This window comes from Lonchura striata, chromosome 5 (assembly GCF_050655825.1).
Source record: "Lonchura striata isolate lonStrDom1 chromosome 5, ASM5065582v1, whole genome shotgun sequence".
Taxonomy (NCBI): domain Eukaryota; kingdom Metazoa; phylum Chordata; class Aves; order Passeriformes; family Estrildidae; genus Lonchura; species Lonchura striata.
This window is the reverse complement of record NC_140707.1, coordinates 72,233,402-72,254,874: the sequence shown is the minus strand read 5'-3', so window position 1 is coordinate 72,254,874 and position 21,473 is coordinate 72,233,402. Positions and strand designations below refer to the sequence as shown.

Sequence of the window (21,473 nt, the reverse complement as noted above, 5' to 3'; positions counted from 1 at the left end):
CTTCCTGCCCCAAATTCCAGCGCCTTTGCCCAGCAGTGGGGAGGTAGCACTTGAACAGAGAAGCAGCAGCAGGGGAGGCTGTTCCTGACCAAATGCCAGCAATTTAATTCCACATTTATCTGCAATTTGTATCAGAGTCCAGCTAAACCAGCAGGAATGCAGGCCCTGGGTGCTGGAATTCAGTCCTGGTCGTGGGTCTGTGTCTGTCCCAGCCCCGAGTCTGGTTTGGGGACAGAGCCCCCAGCATGGAGTCACTTCCTCTTCATGTTCTGGAGGTGAGGTGCAGACACTTTCACCTTCCCAGGAATATTTCTTGACAAATCTGTGTCCTAGGGAACATGGAAGAGGAGAAAGTGACCACAGCAAGAAAGCCTTTCTGGAGCACTGGGATGATCCTTTCCTTGGCCCTGGTGAGCAGCTGGCAGGGAGAGAGGGGCACCAGGACATCTCCAACCCCAACTCCCAGTGCAAGCTCCAGCCCCTGCTCCAGGAATTCCCACTCCAAACCCAGAGGGTTTCCTGGAGCTGCTGCTTTTGTCTATCAGTGACAATGCAGAAACAGAAGGCCCAGTGCTCCTCCCACTGAGGCTCAGTTTCTCATGCTCCTTCCCAGCCTGGGCAGCAGAGCTTTCCCAGAGGAGCTGGGGAGTGTCCAAAACCTGGTTTTAATGGGCTTGGAGCAGCCTGAGATAATGGGAAGTGTTCCTGCCCATGGATTTTTAAGATCCTTTCCACCCCAAACCATTGCAGGACTCTCTGACCTTCCCCAGGAGTACAGACAAACTCTGCTGCCAAAAAAAAAAACCCAACAGCACACTCAGTTTTGGCAGCATTTCCTCCCAGAACAGCACTTGTGGACATTTTGCTGCTGCTGCTTTGCAGAGCTTTGCAGGGACAGCCTCACCTTGACGCTGCGGAACAGGTCCTTCTCTCGTGCACTGGCTTCTTTGGACTGCATAAAATTGTGCAAGGCAATCTTGGCAGCTGGAAAAACACAGGGAAGAGTGAAAGAGCCTGGAAAACACGCTGCCTTCAGCAGGCAGAGCACAGGAAAGGACTCGGGGCTCTCACACCGTACCTTTGCCCTTCTTCTGGGTGCCCGGAGTGAGCTTGACTTTGTACCTGCCCCAAGGAAAGGTTTCTGTCAATAAAACAAACTCGCCACGTGCCCTCCCGGCAAGGAGCTGCCACTCACTTGTAGTTGGTCATGGCTGTGTAGGGAGCACAGATGGGCACAGCAAAGAGCAGGATGTCCTCGGGGTGGGGCTGCCCGGTCAGCGAGTCCAGCAGGGCCTCGCTCTCCTGGGACACAAAGAGCTCCACTGGAATCGGGGCAGGAGGGGGGGAACAGGCAGCCTGGAAGGGCCCTTCCAAGGCAAACCATTCCATGGTTCCATGAGCATGGAACTGGCATGGAATTGCCAAGCTGGGATTTGTGACTGATCCTGTTTCATCACTAAAATCACATCCTCGGCTGGATCATCCTGGGCCAAGGGTCACCCAAAGCTCCCCCAGCAGACACCATCATCCTCCTCCATGGAGGAGTTTAAAGGAATTAATTTATTCCCAGCCCCGGGCACCACCCACAGCCTGTCATTACACAAAAGTAATTACAGGAAAGTTTGAAGCTATTTTAGATGTAAACAGACTTCTAAACTAAAGAACCTGCACTGCTCATTGTGTCATCCTCCAGACCAGAGGCACCAAGGCAAAAACCAAGGGCAAACATCCTTGGAGCCAGCTCTGGGTTTATGGGGGATGTGGAGATGAGCAGGGCAGGCAGAAAAGGAGGTTCATTTTAAAAATACAATTAAAGCAGGTTCAAACAGTCCTGCAGGGCTCCCCCATGCCCCAGTCCCAGCAGGAACACAGCCCCACCTCGGCCCTTACAGAACTGAGCATTTACCTCCAGTCCTGGCTGCTCCTGGTCCTGCTCCTCCTGCACACACAAACAGAGGACAGATCAGGCCTGCAGAACCCACAGAGCAGCTTCTGCCTCCCCTGTCCCCAAGACATTCTTTAATCAGCAGGCCCCAGGAAGCCCCATTCTCGCTGCAAAGAGAACTCATTTCACAAGCAAGGTGAGAGCAGCACTTTGCTGTGGGTGGGAGGGTGGAGTGTTTCTTTCCAACCTCTAATTTGCCTGGCACACGCCGAGCTGGGAGGAGGAGATGGAGCTCAGAGACAGCAAATGCCAGCAGCAGGGCTGGGAGCTCGGCTGCACCTGGCTGAGGGGGAGCTGCTGGATCAACGGGAGCCTCGGGACTGCTCCGAGCCCCAGCTCTGGCTGTGCTGGGAACAGCATCAGCACAGGGATTGCTGCAGGGCTTTGGGCTGCTCTGGGAATCCACTGGGCTCCCTGGCAGCAGACACAGAGCTCTCCACAGCACCCAAAATCCAAGGGGAGCTGCTCAGCCTCCCAGGTGGGAGCTACACAGGGGAGCCCCAGCAAGGACAGACACATGGACAGGTGAGGAGAGAGCTGCTCGCCTTCTCACCCTGTTCCTCACCTTCCCATCCCACTCCTCACCTTGTCCTCCTGCAGCTCATCCAGGCCTGGCTCCTGTGCCTCGTGCAGCACAATTCCTGCTGGGAGGGACTCCTTGCCCCCTCCTGCTGCACGACGCAGGGGTTTGCTTTTCTGCTGTTGCTTCTTTGCTGCCTCTTCTTTTGTCTTCCCCTTCTTCCCTTTTTTCCCTTTGTCCTCCCTGTTGGAGCCTGCAGACTGTGGTGACACAGGTGGTCAGGGCTGGTGACCAGAGCCACCACACCCCGGGGAAGGCACAACTCCCCCCTCACCCCCAGCAGCTTCATGATGAGCTCCCGGTCCTCCTCGTCCTGGTCCCTGTACTTCTCCTTCATCTTCTTCATTTTACTCTGCAGGAGCAAACACCAACAGCTTCAGCAGTGACAGCTTTTAGCAGAGTGCTGCAAGCACAGATGCTGGCCCCAATGCTCCTTCCTTCCCAGTATCCCAAACTCTTTCAGAGCAGCTCACCAGTAAGCAAGGGACTGGTTCCAGTGAGCTCCGTGCTCCCAGACCACCCAAAGCACCACCCCAGCAGCCCTGGGTGTCTGGGAAATGTGGGATTGCTGTCCACGTTTCCATGCCAACAGCTCAGCCCAGCGTCCCCCTGCTCCCTGCCCACCTTCTGGCCCCGCTTGATGGGCTGAGGGGCTGGAGCTGCCTTGTGGCAGTTGGGAGCAGCCAGAGGTTGGGTCTCTGTCTCTGTCTCCTTCTGCTTCTCTTCAGACAGCTCCGAGTTCTCAGAGTTGTTCTGCTGCTTCTTTTTCTTCATTTCTCTAAGGAGAACAATGACAACATCCTCATTTGTTGTGATGAGAGAGGCTGCTGCTCTCCTGACAGCATGCCCACCCTGCTTCCCTGTCACAGGGATCCAGAGGAATTCTGGTAGCAGCTCCTCCTCAGAAAAACCTCTCCAGCCAACGAGTAAAACTGTTCCCAGCCAGCATTCCCAAAGGACAGGAGCAGCACCTCACCCTGGAAATGCAGGATGGGCAATGGGCATGGATTGGATTGGGTACAGATGTGCCCAGGATCCCTGGCAGTGCCCAGGGCCAGGCTGCAAAGGGCTTGGAGCACTCTGGGATGGTGGAAGGTGTCCCTGCCATGGCAGGGGTGAATGGGATGGGATTTGAGGTCCCTTCCAACCCAAACCATCCTGGGCTCTGGGATTCCCTGGAACACCCACTGGCCCTCACCTCCTCTCCTTGGCAGAGAGATGCCTCCGGCCCTGGGCCCTGCTGTCACCCTGAGGAGGGAAAGGCAGTTTAGGGCAGATCCTGCCCAGCAGCTCCCACTGCTCTGGGCCACCCACTGGAGCTGGGACCTTACCAAGTTGGGCTCTTCCTCTTTGGGGATGATCTTCTGCAGGGATCTGTGGGGAGGTGGAAAAGGAGCTCATCAGCAGATGTAGGGCAGCTCACCATGGACACATCAACCACAGCCCAGACTTCAGCAGCTTGGTTCTAACTTTCAGCTTTCTAGAGCTTGGCAATCCCAGCTTTGGTGACTGGAAAAGGCAGGAGCACTGGGATTCACTTTAGAAAACCATCTTTGCTCTCTGCCAGCTCCTCTCTCACACACACGAGTAACGAACACAGCCTGGGCACTGAGGTAGCCCCAGTGTGCAGCTTCCCATGAGCACCCACCCAATCCCTGCTCCCTGCACCCTCTAAGGAGTCCCAGGGACATCAGGGAGCTGAGCTCATCCCAGGGCCTCAGCAGAGCAGAGGCTGCCCAGGGCTCAGTTCTCAGCATTCCCATTGCTGAGCATGGAAGGAAGGGATGGCAATGCATCCCAGCCTTGTCCTGCCAGGGCTTCAGGAGACCCTCAGGTGCCCCAGCTGCTGCTCCTCTCACCTCTGGGGCTGAAGGTGTGACAGGTCAATTGTGGTGTCTGGATAATTCACCTCTTCCTCCTTCACTTCCCTCTGGGGCTCTGGATGTTCCTCCTCAGAGTCTCCGTCGTCCTCCTCGGATTCAGCCTCTGGAGCAGGAGTGTTCCCTCCTCCCTGCTCAGCAATGCCCTCCTCATGGCAGCCCTCAGCTGTGGCTTCCTCAGCCTCTGGAGCTTCCTCAGCCTCTGGAGCTTCCTCAGCCTCTGGAGCTTCCTCAGCCTCGGCTTTTTCCTCCTCACTGCTGCTGTCTCCTCCATCTGGGGCATCCAGGGCAGGAAAACACAGGAATACCAAACTGACCCATCATGCCAGGATGGTTTGGGTTGGAAGGGACATTAAATCCCACCCAGTGCCACCCCTGCCATGGCAGGGACACCTTCCCCTGTCCCAGGCTGCTCCAGGCCCTGTCCAGCCTGGCCTTGGGCACTGCCAGGGATCACAGCTGCTCTGGGAGCCTGTGCCAGGGCCTCCCCACCCTCCCAGCCAGGAGTTCCACCCCAATATCCCATCCATCGCTGCCCCCTGGCAGTGTGAAACCATTTCCCTTTGTCCTATCAGTGATGCAAACTCTGGGATCACCCAGAGCCTGAAGGATCCCCCAGCAGCAGCCACAGCACCCCCTCAGTACCTAAAAGCTCCACCTCCTCAGCCACCAGCTCACTGGCACTGCTGGAAACCGTGTCCAGATCCTCATCCTGGACTTTCACCTTCCTCTCCTCCCGGTGCCTCCAGACACAGCTCTCATCCACCTGAAAACGAGGAGCCTCGGGGTCAGGCCTGGCGATGCTCACACAACACCTCACTCAGCTTCTTCTTCCCTTTCTAACACTTTCTGCCATCAAAATTAAACCAGACCCAAGTGTGCCAACCTCACAAGTCAGGGTGACACAGAGAAATGCTCAGATTCCAAACAGAGCTGGGATAGCAACCCTGGCAGAGGCAGGAAGGTCCAGAGTCTGTTTGGGATGCAGACAGTGCACACTGGGCTGAGATGGAAATGAAAGCAGAGTCATTATCAGCAAGAAGCTTTTTATGGGATTTTTCCCAGTGGGAAAAGAAGTAATTGGGAATACACTGATAAGCAAGATGCAGAAAATAAACCTCCTGCAGCTCAAAGCAAATTACAAAAGCCAGCAGGAGCTGCATGGGAAAAGCTGTACCTTAAACAAGAAGCTGAAGCCCATCATCAGATAGGAAGGTGGAAGGAAATTCTTTTTCCCTGAAAAACAAAGGGAGAGTCTCATGAGGAGGTTTAACAGCCATGCTGCAGGATGTACTTCCAAAATGCATTTTTATTAGAGGCTTTAGGCTACCAAAAATTACACTGGGGCTCATTTTATCTCTGGGATGAGAACAGGAGAACTCAAAAGCAGCTGAGTTAATGAACTTCTGCCCAGGGCTCAGCCCAGACTGCTGCTGCAACTGCCTGATACTCAGACCAAGTCATTCCCAACAGATTTCTGGGAGAAGAGTGGGATCTGCTGCCACTGCAGGACAGCCCAGCACCTTTGGGAAAACATCCCATTCCCACTGTTCCCTTGTGCCTCACCTCGGATCATGAAGCTGCCAGTAGTGAGATATTCTCCCGTGGGGGCAGTTTTAGAAACCTAAAAGAAAACCACAGTAAACTGTAAAAAATCTCTGTGACAGAAGGCCAACATCAGGTGACGACAGCACCAAGAGAAACATTGGCTCAACAGGAGCTGAACTCCTGGGAGCAGCTCTGCAGGACTCCATATCCAAGGGGCTCTTCCTCTCCTTTGTAGGGAATTTTCCTAAGCGATGTTTCAATCCAGTCACACCCTACCAGCACTGTGTTTTAGGAGTCCTGGGTGAGTAACTCAGGAAATAAACCCAGGATAGACTCAGGAGCATTCAGGGAATAATGATGCCTTGTGCAGGCTAAGCCTGGAGCAGAGGCTGGATGGAGTTACAGAATAAATCAGGGATTTATTAAAGGATCTCCTCCATGGATCCACCTTGGGCAGCACCAGAGCCCAGCCAGGGCTGCACCCAAATGACCCAAAATGGTCCCAAAATGCACGAGCGCTCCCGGGGCTCTCCCTGGGATCAGTTCTGCTCCAGTGGCACCTTGGAGTTCATTGTCCCATTCCAGCTCCAGCCCAGGCAGTCCCACCCTGCTTGTTTTTCTCTCTCCAGCCCACGCTGTTTGTGCTCCTGGGCTGAGGTTTGGATCATTTGTCCTTGGTGCCCAGCTGGAGCAGGAATTGTTTTGTGTCCCTGCTCTGTGCACAGAGCTCAGCATCCCCTGATCTGGAGCCCAGACCCACACGCTAAAGCAGCACAGGATGGGAAAATATAAAAGACAAAACCTGAGACAACAAAACCAGCACGCCTTTGGTGTGAGCCCCACGCCCTTGCTCTGATGCACACCCATGGGCCCCAGCTCCCAGGGGTGCTGTGCCTGACGTCTCACCTGGCTGTGGGACACCCACCAGGCGCTGGTGACCACGCGGGCGTCCCAGGCCGCGCTGTAGCACAGGGCCATGGTCCCCGCCTCCGTCAGCGTCCGCGGCGGGATGGGCTCACCTGGCAACACCCAGCACACAGCAGCCATCAAACCCTGCCCACACCCAGCCTGGCAGCTTCCCAGGAAGGGCTGATTGCCATCCCAAGGGAAGGCACTGCCAGCTCCTGTCCCCAGGGCCCCACAGGTACCTGAGGGGTTCTTGATCACGCAGCTGGTGGCTCCGTGCAGATCTGCATGCACGTAGATGTCCCCTGGGAAAGAGGAGACTTCCCTCAGATCCACACATCCCTGGAGCCAGGGAAGTCTCTAATGTTAGATGGAAATGCCTGGTCTGGCTGCAAGGGGCAGGGTGGGGACACAGAAGCCTTTTGGTCCATCCTTGTCCCTGGGGGAATCAGTTCCTCTGCTCCGGAGGGGAGCCCAGCCAAGCTGCTCTCGCCCCGTAGCACCAGTGTGGCAAGCACATTTCTCTCCCTCTCAGGATTTTTCATAGAGGTGCACAGAGAGAAATGAAAGAGAAAACAATTTCTATTGCTGCTCCTTGTTTTCCCATGTGGAATGTGTTTGGAGAACTGTTTACCTGGGGTGATTGCTTGATTGGATTCTGGTGAGGTTTGAGCCTGATGGCCAATCCAACCCACCTGGGGCTGGACTCTCAAGAGAGGGTCATGAGTTGTTTTAGAGTCAGAGAAAGTAGTATGTAGTTTCAGTATCTTCCTTTTTATATAGTATATTGATGTATTATAGCACAGTTATAATAAAGAAATCATTCAGCCTTCTGAACTGAGTCAGACATCGGCATTTCTTCCCATTGAGTTTGCCTGCATTTACAATACCAGAGGGATTCCAGTGAGCAAAATTCCCTTTGATCCAAGGCCCAGCTCAAGGACAAAGCAGAGGGACCTTCCCAAGTCACTCATGGACAGTCACAGGAGTGGCAAAGAGGAGGAAACCCCCACATGGGCTCACCTGGTTTGAGGTAACGCTTCACGATCAGCTCGTTCTGCTGCTGATCCCTGCCAGCAATCACCAGGTAATTCTCAGAGCTGATGAACCACAGGAACTTCTCAAACCTGCCAAATGCCAGCAAATCCTCAGTGTCAGTAACACCTGGAACTAACAGAACATTGCACAGGTGGTTTTTGATACCAAACTCAAAATATCCATCTCAGCACCTACAATTGATGAGACTGGAAGTATTTTTCCTTCCATCCACAGGCCTGGGACATAAAAAGAACCCATGGGGCAACTACAGCATCACTGGCAATGAGATTTGGAGATGGAACAAGCAGCACAACCCTCCTATTTATTTTTATTTTAATAATTTAGTCACTAGGTGATTAAAAACCTTGAGGTTTTGTTCCATTTGTTTGTTGTTTTTTAAAGCACAGAAGCCCAGAATGGTTTGGGTTGGACGGAACCTTAAAGATCATCCAGTCCCACTGGACCACACCTTCCACTGTCCCAGGCTGCTCCAAGCCATGTCCTGCCTGGCCTTGGACACTTCCAGGGATGTGGCAGCCACGGCTGCTCCAGGCTGCTGTCCCTGGGAACCATTCTGGGATCCTCTGACTTTGAGAAGAACCTTTAAGGAGACTCCATCCAAAGTGCAGTGCTCAGAAATCCTAAAGGGCTCCACTGCTAAGCCAGGGAGGATCCATCCTGACACAGGACATGAGAGAAGGATGATGGAGCTGTACTTGCCAATAGACCTTTCTGGCCTTCTGGATGGTGGTGACAGTCTGAACTTCCCTCAGGGTTTGCTTTGTCTTCTTCTCAGCTGATTTAAAAGCCTGTTTGGATAGAAAGCACCATCACCATCCAGCAGGAACCACAGAATTCCCCACTGAACACTGAAATTTGGTAGGAAATGGCTCTGGGCTTGATCACAGTGCAGGCTCCACCCAGCCCTGCTCTTAAAACTCTGCAGAGCTGCTCTCTGAAATGATCAGCTCATGGATTGGAAGGATTTCCACTGATTGTCCACTCTAAGTTCTGGTCTGTCAGTATCTCCACCTGCTCTGAGTATTCCCAATGCTACTGGTGGAAAAGGATCCACCAGGGATCTGCAATCCTCCACTGAGCTCCAAATGTCAAGAATAAAACAACCCTGGGTGATTGTTTTTCCTTTCATGTTTTGTTAGGGCTGCTCAGATCAGGATTTCCCACTGAGGAGTGGGAGGGATTTTCCTTTTAAATATCTTCTAAAATACAAGGGAAAAAAATACCTTTTCTGCAGCTTCCACTGTCTTCTGAGTTTTCTTAGCTGCATGTCTTTTGTGATCATAGTACCTGTGAAATACAAGTGATTGAAATCCTAGCACATCCACTCCTTTGTCCTTATTCCACTCCTCCCAGGCCTCTGCCTTTTGTTCCAGGGGCAGAACTGGAAAACTCAATCACTGTGAGCCACAGAGCAGCTGCTCTGCACAAAGGCAATTCCCATCCCAGAGCTCAGGACAAGCTGCTATTTCAATTTTTAACAAGATATCCCAAAAACCTTCCTCCTGCAATATTATCACCAACAACTGCACACCCAGAGAATTTTTTTCCTACAAAAACACATATTTACTGAAAAATCTTACTTTTTGGCATTGGCATAAGCAGACAAATTGAGATCAACATCAACCAATGAGGGTTTGTTTTTCTGAGGTTTCTTCAACTGTTTGGTTTTATTCTTTTTCTTTTTTCCCTTTGGTTCTTCTGTTTCTTCTTTCTCTACGTCAGCATCATCCTCCTCCTCTTCCTCGTCAGATAACACATAGGGGTTCCTAAAAACACACAACATCAGATGATTAAGATAAGAGGACTGGTTAATTTTTAATCCTTGGTGCAATGTGCTCTTAATTTACTTCTCTCAGAAGTTTAAAAATGGCCCAAGGAGCCTCTAAACCCTTCACACTGTGCAGACACAGGAAGCTTCGTGTGCCAACCCTTTTTTGTCTTGGAGTCAGCCACATGTGGCGGGGGAAAAGAAAACAAAAGCAGAAGATAAAGAGCCCAATTTTTCCAACCCAAGGAACTGACTGAAAACAAGTTTATTTTGTAAACTGGCATTTCTGCAAGCGAGGTAACCAAAAATTCACGGGTTAACTTTGCCGCGTCCCAGCTTTTATACCAAAACTTCTGGGTATAAAAAAGCTATTTTGGGGTATTTTTAAACCCCTAAGCTCGTGATGCAGTGCACTCACCTCAGCAGCATGGTGATGTGGTTTGTCTGCAGCTTTAACTCTTTGATTGCCGTGGCCACGGGGTCCCCCTGGGCCTGGGCCTCCTTGACGATGGCGCCGATCTCGGTCCAGTCGATCTGGTTGGCCAGGGCGCTGCGGACCACCTGGATGGCCCTGTCCACCACCTCCAGGTTCATCTCTATCAGCTCTCCCTTCAGCTTATCAGCTTCCTTAGGGAAAGGAGGAGCTTGGAGCCACTGCAGCCAAACGCCTGCTCAGCGGTAGTTTTGATAAAAATGGAAGCAGTGGTGAAGAAATCCAAGGATGGATTGAAGTGGTGGCACAGGAGAAGCTCCAACTCCAGTGCTGCCACACCCCTGGAGGTGTTCCAGGCCAGGCTGCAGTGCCTGGGACAGTGGAAGGTGTCTCTGCCCCTGGAGCTGGATGGGATTGAAGTTCCCTCCCAACCAAACCATCCCATGGTGGTGTGATTATGCATTTTTTTAATTAAAACCCAAGATCTGTCTTACCTGAGCCTGCTGGAGAGCTTCCAGTCTGTGCTCATGGTCCCTGCGGACATTTTCAAGTTTCTTCAAGGCTTGTTTTTCCTTTTAAATACAAAATGACAAAAAAAATTATATTAAAATATATTTATATTTATATATAATCTTGCAGTGATTACCTGATGCCATTACCAAATGGCACCAGATAATCACTGCAAGAAGCAAGAGAAGTCTCTGGAAACGTGGGAGGCATCCCAGCTGCCCAGGCCTGGACCAGGACACACCTGCTGCAAGGCCTTCAGATCAATCTTCTGCCCCTCCAGCTTGGAGTAGAACTCGTCGGTTGCCTGCAGGAGAGATCAGGTTGGAGAATGCCCAGGCTGGCCTGACTCAGAGCAGGCACAGAGGGTCCCTGCAAAGGGCTGCAAAGCTCTAAAGGAGGTGACAGAGGCTGAGACAACCTCCAGGAGCTTTCTCCATTTCCCTTCCCGTGGGATGAGTCCAGCAGGACACCCAGGGCTGAGTCTCACTGCAAACACAGAATGAAAACAGTGGCCAAGCAGTGGCTCATCTTTTTGCTAAGAAATGATGGAAAAGCTGCTTTGGTTCAGATGAAGTGGTTGCAAAGCCAGATCTGTCTGTCCTGAATCTCTGCTGCTTCACTGGGTCTCTTAAAAAAGCACAAAGACCCAGAGTGCCTAAGAACTGCTCCTGGTGCTGCAGCTGTGCTTAAAGCACAGGATGAGGAAGGTCTGGGGCTCTTTAGATCATCAGAGGGGCTGGGGACAAGGGATGGAGGGACAGGACACAGGGAATGGCTCCCACTGCCAGAGGGCAAGGATGGGTGGGAGATTGGGAATTGGGAATTCCTGGCTGGGCTGGGATTGTCAGATTTGCTGTGGCTGCCCCTGGATCCCTGGCAGTGCCCAAGGCCAGGTTGGACACTGGGGCTGGAGCAGCCTGGGACAGTGGAAGTGCCCCTGCCATGGCAGGGGTGGCACTGGGTGGGCTTTGAGTCCCTTCCAGGCCAAACCATTGTGGGATTCTGTGATCAGTGAAGGAGATGACAGAAATTCAGGCAGGAAGCAGGGCAGGAGCGTGGAGTGGGAATTCTGGAGATCAAGGTCAAGAACAAGAGGCAATTGATTAGTTCAGATGTTCACGAGTCAAGGATCAGAAAGGACAATGCCCAAGGAAACACCAAATAAAAGGCCTGAGGCTTTCAGAGCAGGAACAGGAGCAGTGTAAATGTGATGTGTGCCACAGTGTTAACTCCAGAGATAGCTCAGATTCCAGCTCTCCAGAACAAAACATCTGGGACTCTCTGACTGGAAGCTTCCACCTCCTTCACAGGTTCCACCCTCCAGGATCTGAGCTCAGGAGCCAGCACTGCCCAGCTGCAGCCCAAAGGCCCTGCTAAGGTTGGCTTTTTCTCATCAAACATTTATCCAGAAAATGATTCACCCCTTCCAAGGTCTCTGCTTTCATTAATCACCCCTGCACTATGTTTTAATTACTCTTTTTAGCAGCAGCCAATTCAAGCACTTAAGTACAGCATCAGCAAAAGCACTGTACCTTATTGAATGAGTCAAATTCCAAGTAGGGACATTTTGAATGTTGAGAAAACAAGAAAGGATGAAATTCCTCATATCTGTAAAATACACATTTGATATTATCACCTGAAAATGAATTTCTGTTATGCAGACTAGTAGAAACAAAGTTAAGAAATACTTCAAATATTTACGTGTAAATATCTTCTGCTGGTTTATCTGGTTCCAGACTTGGCTTTTTCTCCCTTTTCTGGATAACATAACCCTGAAAGAAGACAAAAATATTTGTCTGTGGAAAGGTTTAGGTATCATCAATCAATAATTCCAGCAGGGAACCTTGTGCCTGACCCCACTGGCTTGTCTTGACTCCAGTTTTTTCTGGAAAAAGAAGTGAACTTCCAGCCCTCAGGACTATCCCATAAATGCAGAGTTTCTGTGCAGGATTTATTACAGAACCTATTAAAACCCAAGTGCAAATCTCCCACGATTTCTACAATCTGCCTGTGCATTATTTAATTGCTGCCCAGCCGGTGGAAAGAAGCAATTTCCATTCCACATCAGCACCTGACACCCAGGAATAAAATCCACAGCTGGGAACAGCAGGAATTGGGAATCTCCTGAGCAATTCCTGTTTGCCAGCTAACTCTGCAATTCCAAATCATTGGTAACCCACCCCAGACCCACCTTTCCACTGAAGTTGTCAGTGAGGGCCATGTATTCTTCTGCTTTCTCTAGAGCTGAAAGAACCTTTTCAAGGTTTTCTGAAGAGAAAAGAACAGAAATATTTCATCCCTGTAATTATTCTCTTTTTCAACAGGAGTCTAAGTTTACATCTGGGGAAATTTTAATATAAAAATTTATTTAGATGCTTTTAGCACATAATTATTCAAGTTTCAGGAGGAAAAAATAACCCACAAATAACCAGCACTTTATGAAATTAAAGCTGCAGAGAGTAAAGCATAAACCAGAAGCTGTGAGAAGTTATTTTTTTACTGCACCATAATTCAGTAGGAAGGAAAAAATCCCCTGGATTTATGGCAAATATAAAATACACAAGGAAAATAAGACTGTAGGAAAATATTTTCTGATTTTATTACCCAAATCTTTAATTTTCTAATAAATATAAAGCTGCTACTTTAGAAAATCCCCAATGTTTGCTACAAATAAAGACTTGGATGTTAATTCTTCTTGTCAAACAACCAGAACTCACCTCATGGGTGAGGTGGTGTCTCACTATAAAACCATTTAGACTACAGGAACAATCTGATATTTTATCACCAATTTATGCACAAATCAAGAGTTTTGATGTAAACAAGGCTGGTCCCCAAGCTAAAAACATTAAAAAACAAAACCATATGGTCAGAAACATAGGTTTACTTGTCTCTTTGGGGAAAAAAAACTACACAGACATAAAAATCCCTATATTTATGGCCCAGCCTTTAAAATATTACACCTTTCTTTTCCAGATGTTGATCTATTTTGACAGCTCCAGAAAATCCAGCTTCTATAAGGCAATGCTCGATGAGAGAGGACCCATAAGCTGTTAAAAAAAAACCCAAAAAATAGTGAAGGATCATTCTGTAGAAAATTTGCATTAAAAAAAAAAAAATGGACACAAGAGTGTGAGGAGAGTGAGAAGTACCAAAAATCAGGGAAGGGGCAGGAGGGATGGGTGGTAAGGAAGAGGGGATGAGAAACAGCCAAAATTCCCACAAAGAGAAAAATGGTGGGGATTTTAGAGTGGAGCAGCTGTGCCTGGTATTTGGATCAGTAACACCACGTGAGGCCAAGGTTTCCCACATGACAGGATCAGAAACACCAAATCCAGCATGGATACAGCACAACTGGGGTCAGTGGGGGACAGTAATTAGCAATTATACATTTATTATTATTATTTAGCAATAGCAATTATTTAAGAGAGTAGAGTAGAGAAAGAGAGAGGAAAGGGTGGTGAAAAAGAGAATCAAGAGATGGGGAAAGTCATGCTCAGGTGTGATTTGAGCTGCTCAGGAAATTCTCTGCTTGAGCAGCATTGGCAGGTCAGGAGGAAAGGCAGATTTGTTCTGGTGACCTCCAACGTGACAAATTTGGTTCTGTGCCCAGGAAAACCTGACTTGACACTTACAGCTCCTGTCTGGTACCAGGATTTTGGTGCAAAATGCCCCGAGGCAGAGCTCCAGCAGAGCCACTGCCAGGTCTCACCCCTGCTGCCCCACGGGCAGGCTCAGCTCAATAAATCCCTGTTTCCCAAGGCAGGTGGGAGGGTAGGAAATGTCCCTGCCCAAGGCTGGGGGAGGAATGAGATGGGTTTTAAGGTTCCAAACCACTCCAGGATTCTGTGAGAAGTTATTCACATTTTCCAGCACACACTGAGTGACCTCATTTCATCCAACAAAGCCCAATCACTTACGAAGGAGTGGGTTAAGGACCCTCTTCAGCTGCTCCCCTTTGGGTGCATTTGAGATGATTTCAGTTAACCTGCAGGAGAAAATGGGAAGCTGCAATTCCAAAGAATAATCTGTTTTAAAACGACATTGCATTGCTTAGAAGCTACAAAACATTTTCAGCCTTAAAAAATGAAAACTAAAAATGGCCTGTAATAAACTACCCAAAGATTTTCACAGCTCTGGCAAATTTGGGTTTATCCCAATAAATACACCTTTTATGAGCTCTGAAATTGATGGGGATTTCTGAAGGAGTTTGGAATGAGTTAGAGATGGGACCTCTGAGTTTTTTAGATGATGTGGTTTATTTTCTTATCTTCTACATAAACAAGAAAGGTGAGTTCAGCTCACATCTTCACTGCATGGTTCAGAAGGTCACAAGACCCCCAGTTACAAGTCTTTTTAAGGATTTATTGACCAATAAAACACTGCCAACAAGGATATTTATGTTTTTGACCCAATCCTTAAATATTTCATCTTATGGAGCCATGCTACCGTGTGAGCTTCACGTTATGGCACACAAACCCACAGTGCTGCATTCTAAACTCGTTTGCCTCTGGAACTTTTATTTCTATACCTTAAACTCTAAAACTCTAAACTTTCTTCTTCTTAATGTACTCTGCTTTAGACTACAAATCCACATTCTCACTTCTAACACCTCAGTCTGGGAGCCTTTTCCAAGGTCTCAGATCAAACCCTGTGTTTAATTCTAAACTTTGGCTTACATGCCCAAAGTTCTGAGAATTCCTTGCATTTCGGACTCCAACAGAAATTGGGATTACCTGTCCAAGGTGGGCAGGGGCACAGCAGATTTGCACTGGCCCTAAGAAATATCAACTGTGGAATTGGGATTACCTGTCCAGGGTGGGCAGGGGCACAGCAGCTTTTGCACTGGTCACAAGAAATACACCAAATATCATCTGTGGAATTGGGATTACCTGTCCCGGGTGGGCAGGGGCACAGCAGATTTGGCACTGGCCATGATAAATATACCAAATATCAGCTCTGGAATTGGGATTACCTGTCCAAAGTGGGCAGGGGCACAGCAGCTTTTGCACTGGTCACAAGAAATACACCAAATATCAACTGTGGAATTGGGATTACCTGTCCAGGGTGGGCAGGGGCACAGCAGATTTGCATTGGCCACACCAAGTATCAGCTGTGGAATTGGGATTACCTGTCCAGGGTGGGCAGGGGCACAGCAGCTTCTGCACTGGCCATGATAAATATGCCAAATATCAGCTCTGGAATTGGGATTACCTGTCCAGGGTGGGCAGGGGCACAGCAGATTTGGCACTGGCCACACCAAATACCAGCTGTGGAAGTGGGATTACCTGTCCAGGGTGGGCAGGGGCACAGCAGTTTTGGCACTGGCCACACCAAATACCAGCTGTGGAAGTGGGATTACCTGTCCAGGGTGGGCAGGGGCACAGCAGTTTTGGCACTGGCCACACCAAATATCAGCTGTGGAAGTGGGATTACCTGTCCCAGGTGGGCAGGGGCACAGCAGTTTTGGCACTGGCCACACCAAATATCAGCTGTGGAAGTGGGATTACCTGTCCAGGGTGGGCAGGGGCACAGCAGATTTGGCACTGGCCACACCAAATATCATCTGTGGAATTGGGATTACCTGTCCAGGGTGGGCAGGGGCACAGCAGCTTTCGCGCTCTCCACCGGGTACCGCTCCCGGACGGCGAAGCGGACGTCGTCGGCCTCGTCGGTGCGGAACCTCAGGATGTTGAGGATCAGGTACTCGTGGTCGGTGAGGACGACGTTGCCCTGCGAGCAGGGGGACCCTCAGCGAGGCCAGCGCGGTGTCCCTGGCCGGGGACACAGGCAGCCCTGCTCACCCTGTCGTAGAGCTCCAGGATCAGGTGGTAGGCGGCCTGCTCGCTGCCGAACTGCAGGTCCACGACGCGGTCCACGCCCAGCTGCCGCACGCTCACCAGGCGCCGCGTCCTCAGGTGCTTCCGGCACTGCGGGGCAGTTCCGCAGTTTCAGCTTTTATGGTTTTCATGGTTTTCACACCTCTGCTGCCTCAGTGGGTAACTCTGAACTCAGCTGTCACCTGCTGCTGTCTCCCGTTTTAGCAAGGCAAAACAATTCCTGAAACTCAAGGGCACCTCTCTGGCTCAGGCCCCGAAAAATGTAAACAGCAGTGAATTAATTAGGGGGGTTTTATTGTTTAATATTGCTTTTTGTTTTTGTTTTTTTTGTGCAGGTGAAAGCTTTGCATGTGAAATAAACAGTTTTTTCACTTTCCTCTGAGGAAATATTTTCCCTGAACTGGCTGGGGGAGGAGCTGACTGAATCTGCTTTCTAGAGAAACCCCTTTGGAGGTTCTGCCCCAAATATTTGCCCTAAACCACGACAGGGGGCAAACTCGGAGTAACTTCATTACCTGAAGCTGTAATTAGACAATTAATCCCTGATATGCAAACAGAACAACTTTTTATGTGTCGTGATTGTTGTCCCACCTGGGTGTAGCCCCTACAAGACTCCTGCACTGCCCAAGGTGTGCCCTTTGAAGGCCTTTCAAAAAATAACTTCCTTTACCCCTTAACTCTGTCTAGCCTCTGTTCTAAGCAGCCTCTCCAGGCATCAGAGGGGTGGGAAAAATGTCTGGGAAACATCTGGAAACACCTGGGCATGGCTTGGCTATAGAGCCCTCCTGTGGCACCAACCACTTCCTATTCTACTCAAATATCACAAGAGTAAAAATGTTGGTGCTCATCAAAGTAACACCTTTCATTTTTATAATTATAAATATAATTGAGCCCAATTCTTAACATTAAGACATTTTTTCCATGTTGTTTGTTTAGCTCAAGGGAGCAGCTGGTTCAAATTCTAAGAGTTTATTTTGTAATGAGAATTGGGATTATCCCTGCATCCATCTCTGCTGTGGAAAGCCACCCTGGAGAATCTCTGCTGGGTGACTTCTGGCTGCACCCAGAGGATAAACAGATCCATGGGAGTCATCCCAGGCTGCATCCCCATGGATCCACCCATGGAGCACCTGCAGGAGCCCAGCCCAAGAGCCTGGAGCAAGGCCTGAACCCCCAGAGCTCAGCAGACTGAACAGGACTCTGAAGCACCCAGCAACTAAAAATTCACACAATCCAACTGGAATGACAAGGATTTTACTGCAGCAACATTCCAGAAGGAATTTATAAATAAGGTTTATAAAAATTATAAATAAAGTTGATAGAAGGTTTTTATAAATTCAAATATTCACTCTTTCAGGCACTGAACATCAGTGATTGTGGGAATCCAGGGCTTCCCTCTGGCTGCCCTGGGACCCTGGCAGGGGTCAGGAACCCCCTGGACAGAGCCCCCAGAGACACTGTCTGTGATCTCTGGCCATGGAAAAGAGTTTTCAATCTTACAGGATGAATTACCAGCTCTGAGGGTTTGATATCAGTAATAATTAAGTGTGGCACGGGTGCAAAAGTAAAATTTTAGGATTCTAGATGAGGGGTCCAAAGGGGACAAGCTGGAGGAAATTGGGTGTGCCTTGTCCTTTTTCTCCTCCTTCATGCCCTCCATGTCTCACTGTGGTGTTGGCATTTTTCTGTTGGTTCAGGCTGGGGACACACTGTCCAACGTAGGTGACAGATATTGGCACGTTCTTGTAAATCCAGCCCAGGGAGTTTCTGGTATTTAATGTTTGTCACATCCCACTGAGGGCAGAGCCCCACACGCTGCCCTGCAGGACAGAGCTGGGCAGGGCAGCAGAACATGTGAGAGATAAACAGAATAAACAACCTGGAAACAGCACAGACCAATTATGGCTTCTTCTTTAGCAACAAGGCAAAGAAACAAAGACGTTTCACAATCTCAGAATCATCAATACCTCAAATTCCAACAAGTGATGCGACCCCAAGCCCACGTTTGCTCTTCCCCTGCCCTCAGCCAGCTGCAGGATGGTGATTCACTGGGATGATCCTTCCCTATTTTCCTGCCTCCCAGGACAGCGGGGGAGCATTCCTTGCTGACCTGCAGGCACTTCACAGGCACAGAGCCTGCTGAGTTACCTTCATGGCAAAGCTGGAGGGCATCATGTTCTTCGGCCACTCGAACTCCGTCAGGTGGATGCGGATGCCGGACTCCAGCAGCAGCGTGGCCTTGCACTCCGGCCTGGGGCAGAGCAAACACAGGAGCTGCACCCCAAAACCCCCAGCACCCCTTCCACACCAGGTCTGCTGGGATCCCACGTGGCACAGCAGCAGCCACCCACCCCTTTGCAGTTTTCTGCAGCGTTTCCCTCTCCATATCCTATTTCCTATGGACTTCCTGGGTAAAAATTACTGCATTTTGCCAAAAACCAGCAGAATTTCACTGAAAACAAGTCAGAAACTACTGCAGACAATTTCAAAATTCTTATTTCCACACAGCATTTGTAAGGAATTTATAAATAAAGACATTTAAAGCTCTTACTTTTGCAGGCGGATGAGATAGGTCTTGTTATCCACATCATAAACATTGTTCACTCTCATTCCCAACAAGCTGCCAAAAGCAAAACAAGGAATGCTCTGGGAAATCCAAAACACAACTGGCTGGAAAAATCCCAGTGGCAATTAAAGTACACAGAAGGGCAGGTTATCATAAATTACAAAGTTATGATAATTTACCAAGTTATGATAAATTACCAAGTTATGATAAATTACCAAGTTATGATAATTTACCAAAGGAGTAACCAAAAGGGCAGCAAAGGAAGATTAATGGAATGAGCTGGAAGCAAGAACCATGGAGAGATGGAGAAACTGCTCTTAAGACACAGCAGTTAAGAGAGGGAGAAAATTAGATGGAGAAATTTATATTAATGGATAAAATGGAGAACGCTGCCAGCTCCTGCCCATGCTCCTCTTTGTGGCAGGGATGTAAAATGAACTGGTGTCACTGGAGCTCCTTGGCCAGCACAGGGCACCAGTAATCCCAGTATGGGTCTGAACTGGCCTGGGGGTGCCAGTGACTCCCTTCAGAGTGGGGCTGGACACCAGGAATGTGTCAGGGATGTCAGGAGTTTTCCAGCTGGGATGGCAGGGAATGTTCCCCTGGAGAGGAGAAGCTCCAGGGAGAGCTCAGAGCCCCTGGCAGGGCCTGGAGGGGCTCCAGGAGAGCTGGAGAGGGACTGGGGACAAGGATGGAGGGACAGGACACAGGGAATGGCTCCCACTGCCAGAGGGCAGGGATGGGTGGGAGATTGGGAATTCCTGGCTGGGCTGGAATTGCCAGATTTGCTGCGGCTGCCCCTGGATCCCTGGCAGTGCCCAAGGCCAGGCTGAACAGGGTTTGGAGCAGCCTGGGACAGGAGGTGTCCCTGCCATGGCAGGGGTGGATGCGATGGCCGCGGGGGATCTGCAGAGCCGGGCAGGGCTGAGGGGCAGAGCTGCGGCAGCCCCGGAGGAGCAGAGCCCCCACAGCCCTGGCACTACGGGGACCACGGCCGCAAGGAGGAGCGGGGACGGAACCAGAACCAGAACCAGGACCAGAACCAGGAGCGGGACAGGAGCCGGTCCCACCGGGCCGGGCCGCGCTCCCGCGGGGAGTGCCGGTACCTCTGCCGCAGCTCGGCGAGCACCGCGCGGATGTCGACGGTGCTGAAGCGGGACTTCATGGCGCCGGTGCCGGCCGCCGAGACCCTCAGGGCCCGCGGCGCCCCGGCAATCCCGGCTCCGGCGATCCCGGCCCCTCACGGCTCCCGGCCCCTCACGGCTCCGCGGCCGCCCCGCGCCTGCGCACACGGGCGCTACGGGTCGCGCCCGGTGCCAGTCCCGGCGCTCCGCGGCCGCGCATGGGCTGCGGCGGGCGGGGCGGTGCCGCGCGCGGCCGGCAGGAGGCGCTGTGGGCGCGGGGGCGGGCGGCGAGCGGGGCCCGGCGGTGACGGAAAAGCGCCCGGGAGTGACAAAAAAGGGTCCGGGAGTGACAAAAACTGTCCAGGAGTGACAAAAAACTGTCCAGGAGTGACAGAAAAGGGTCCGGGAGTGACAGAAAACTGTCCGGGAGTGACAAAAACTGTCCGGGAGTGACAAAAACTGTCCAGGAGTGACAAAAAACTGTCCAGGAGTGACAGAAAAGGGTCCGGGAGTGACAAAAAAGGGTCCGGGAGTGACAAAAAACTGTCCGGGAGTGACAGAAAACTGTCCGGGAGTGACAAAAACTGTCCAGGAGTGACAAAAAACTGTCCAGGAGTGACAGAAAAGGGTCCGGGAGTGACAAAAAAGGGTCCGGGAGTGACAAAAAACTGTCCGGGAGTGACAGAAAACTGTCCGGGAGTGACAAAAACTGTCCAGGAGTGACAAAAAACTGTCCAGGAGTGACAGAAAAGGGTCCGGGAGTGACAAAAAAGGGTCCGGGAGTGACAAAAAACTGTCCGGGAGTGACAGAAAACTGTCCGGGAGTGACAAAAACTGTCCAGGAGTGACAAAAAACTGTCCAGGAGTGACAGAAAAGGGTCCGGGAGTGACAAAAAAGGGTCCGGGAGTGACAAAAAACTGTCCGGGAGTGACAAAAACTGTCCAGGAGTGACAAAAAACTGTCCAGGAGTGACAGAAAAGGGTCCGGGAGTGACAAAAAAGGGTCCGGGAGTGACAAAAACTGTCCGGGAGTGACAAAAGCTGTCCAGGAGTGACAAAAACTGTCCGGGAGTTACAAAAAAGGGTCCGGGAGTGACAAAAAACTGTCCGGGAGTGACAGAAAAGGGTCCGGGAGTGACAAAAAAGGGTCCGGGAGTGACAAAAACTGTCCGGGAGTGACAAAAACTGTCCGGGAGTTACAAAAAAGGGTCCGGGAGTGACAAAAAACTGTCCGGGAGTGACAGAAAAGGGTCCGGGAGTGACAAAAAAGGGTCCGGGAGTGACAAAAACTGTCCGGGAGTGACAAAAACTGTCCAG

General features: G+C 50.5%; 1 protein-coding gene across 3 annotated transcripts; it reads right to left on the bottom strand.

The window, feature by feature from the left end:
* Positions 1-76: 76 nt before the first annotated feature.
* NEMF (nuclear export mediator factor) lies at positions 77-20,320 on the bottom strand. Of its 3 annotated transcripts, XM_021536064.3 has the most exons (33): positions 20,139-20,320; positions 19,018-19,086; positions 18,615-18,717; positions 16,431-16,556; positions 16,211-16,359; positions 14,547-14,614; positions 13,590-13,676; positions 12,821-12,897; positions 12,331-12,401; positions 12,162-12,237; positions 10,871-10,933; positions 10,614-10,691; positions 10,105-10,313; positions 9,499-9,684; positions 9,142-9,205; positions 8,618-8,706; positions 7,883-7,986; positions 7,102-7,164; positions 6,860-6,972; positions 5,972-6,029; positions 5,583-5,641; positions 5,051-5,171; positions 4,385-4,679; positions 3,857-3,899; positions 3,724-3,773; positions 3,150-3,303; positions 2,800-2,877; positions 2,531-2,725; positions 1,907-1,939; positions 1,196-1,302; positions 1,079-1,122; positions 905-984; positions 77-329 (listed from the first exon to the last, which is right to left on the bottom strand). In XM_021536064.3, the coding sequence occupies exons 1-33, from the start codon at positions 20,195-20,197 to the stop codon at positions 252-254; spliced, it is 3,249 nt and encodes a 1,082-aa protein (XP_021391739.3). In that variant the 5' UTR covers positions 20,198-20,320; the 3' UTR covers positions 77-251. The 3 variants fall into 3 exon arrangements, with proteins under 3 accessions (XP_021391739.3, XP_085437181.1, XP_085437182.1); XM_085581055.1 differs by lacking the exon at positions 10,871-10,933; XM_085581056.1 differs by lacking the exons at positions 16,211-16,359; positions 16,431-16,556; positions 18,615-18,717; positions 19,018-19,086; positions 20,139-20,320 and adding an exon at positions 15,436-15,515.
* Between the last annotated feature and the right edge of the window lie 1,153 nt (positions 20,321-21,473).

Coding starts and splice junctions, on each gene's coding strand:
- NEMF (XM_021536064.3), bottom strand. CDS start 20,197: ATGAAGTCCCGCTTCAGCACCGTCGACATCCGCGCGGTGCTCGCCGAG. Junction 14,615..16,210: donor CCCCTGCCCACCCTGGACAG/GTAATCCCAATT, acceptor TTTCTCCTGCAG/GTTAACTGAAATCATCTCAA. Junction 3,900..4,384: donor TCACACCTTCAGCCCCAGAG/GTGAGAGGAGCA, acceptor ACCTCCCCACAG/ATCCCTGCAGAAGATCATCC.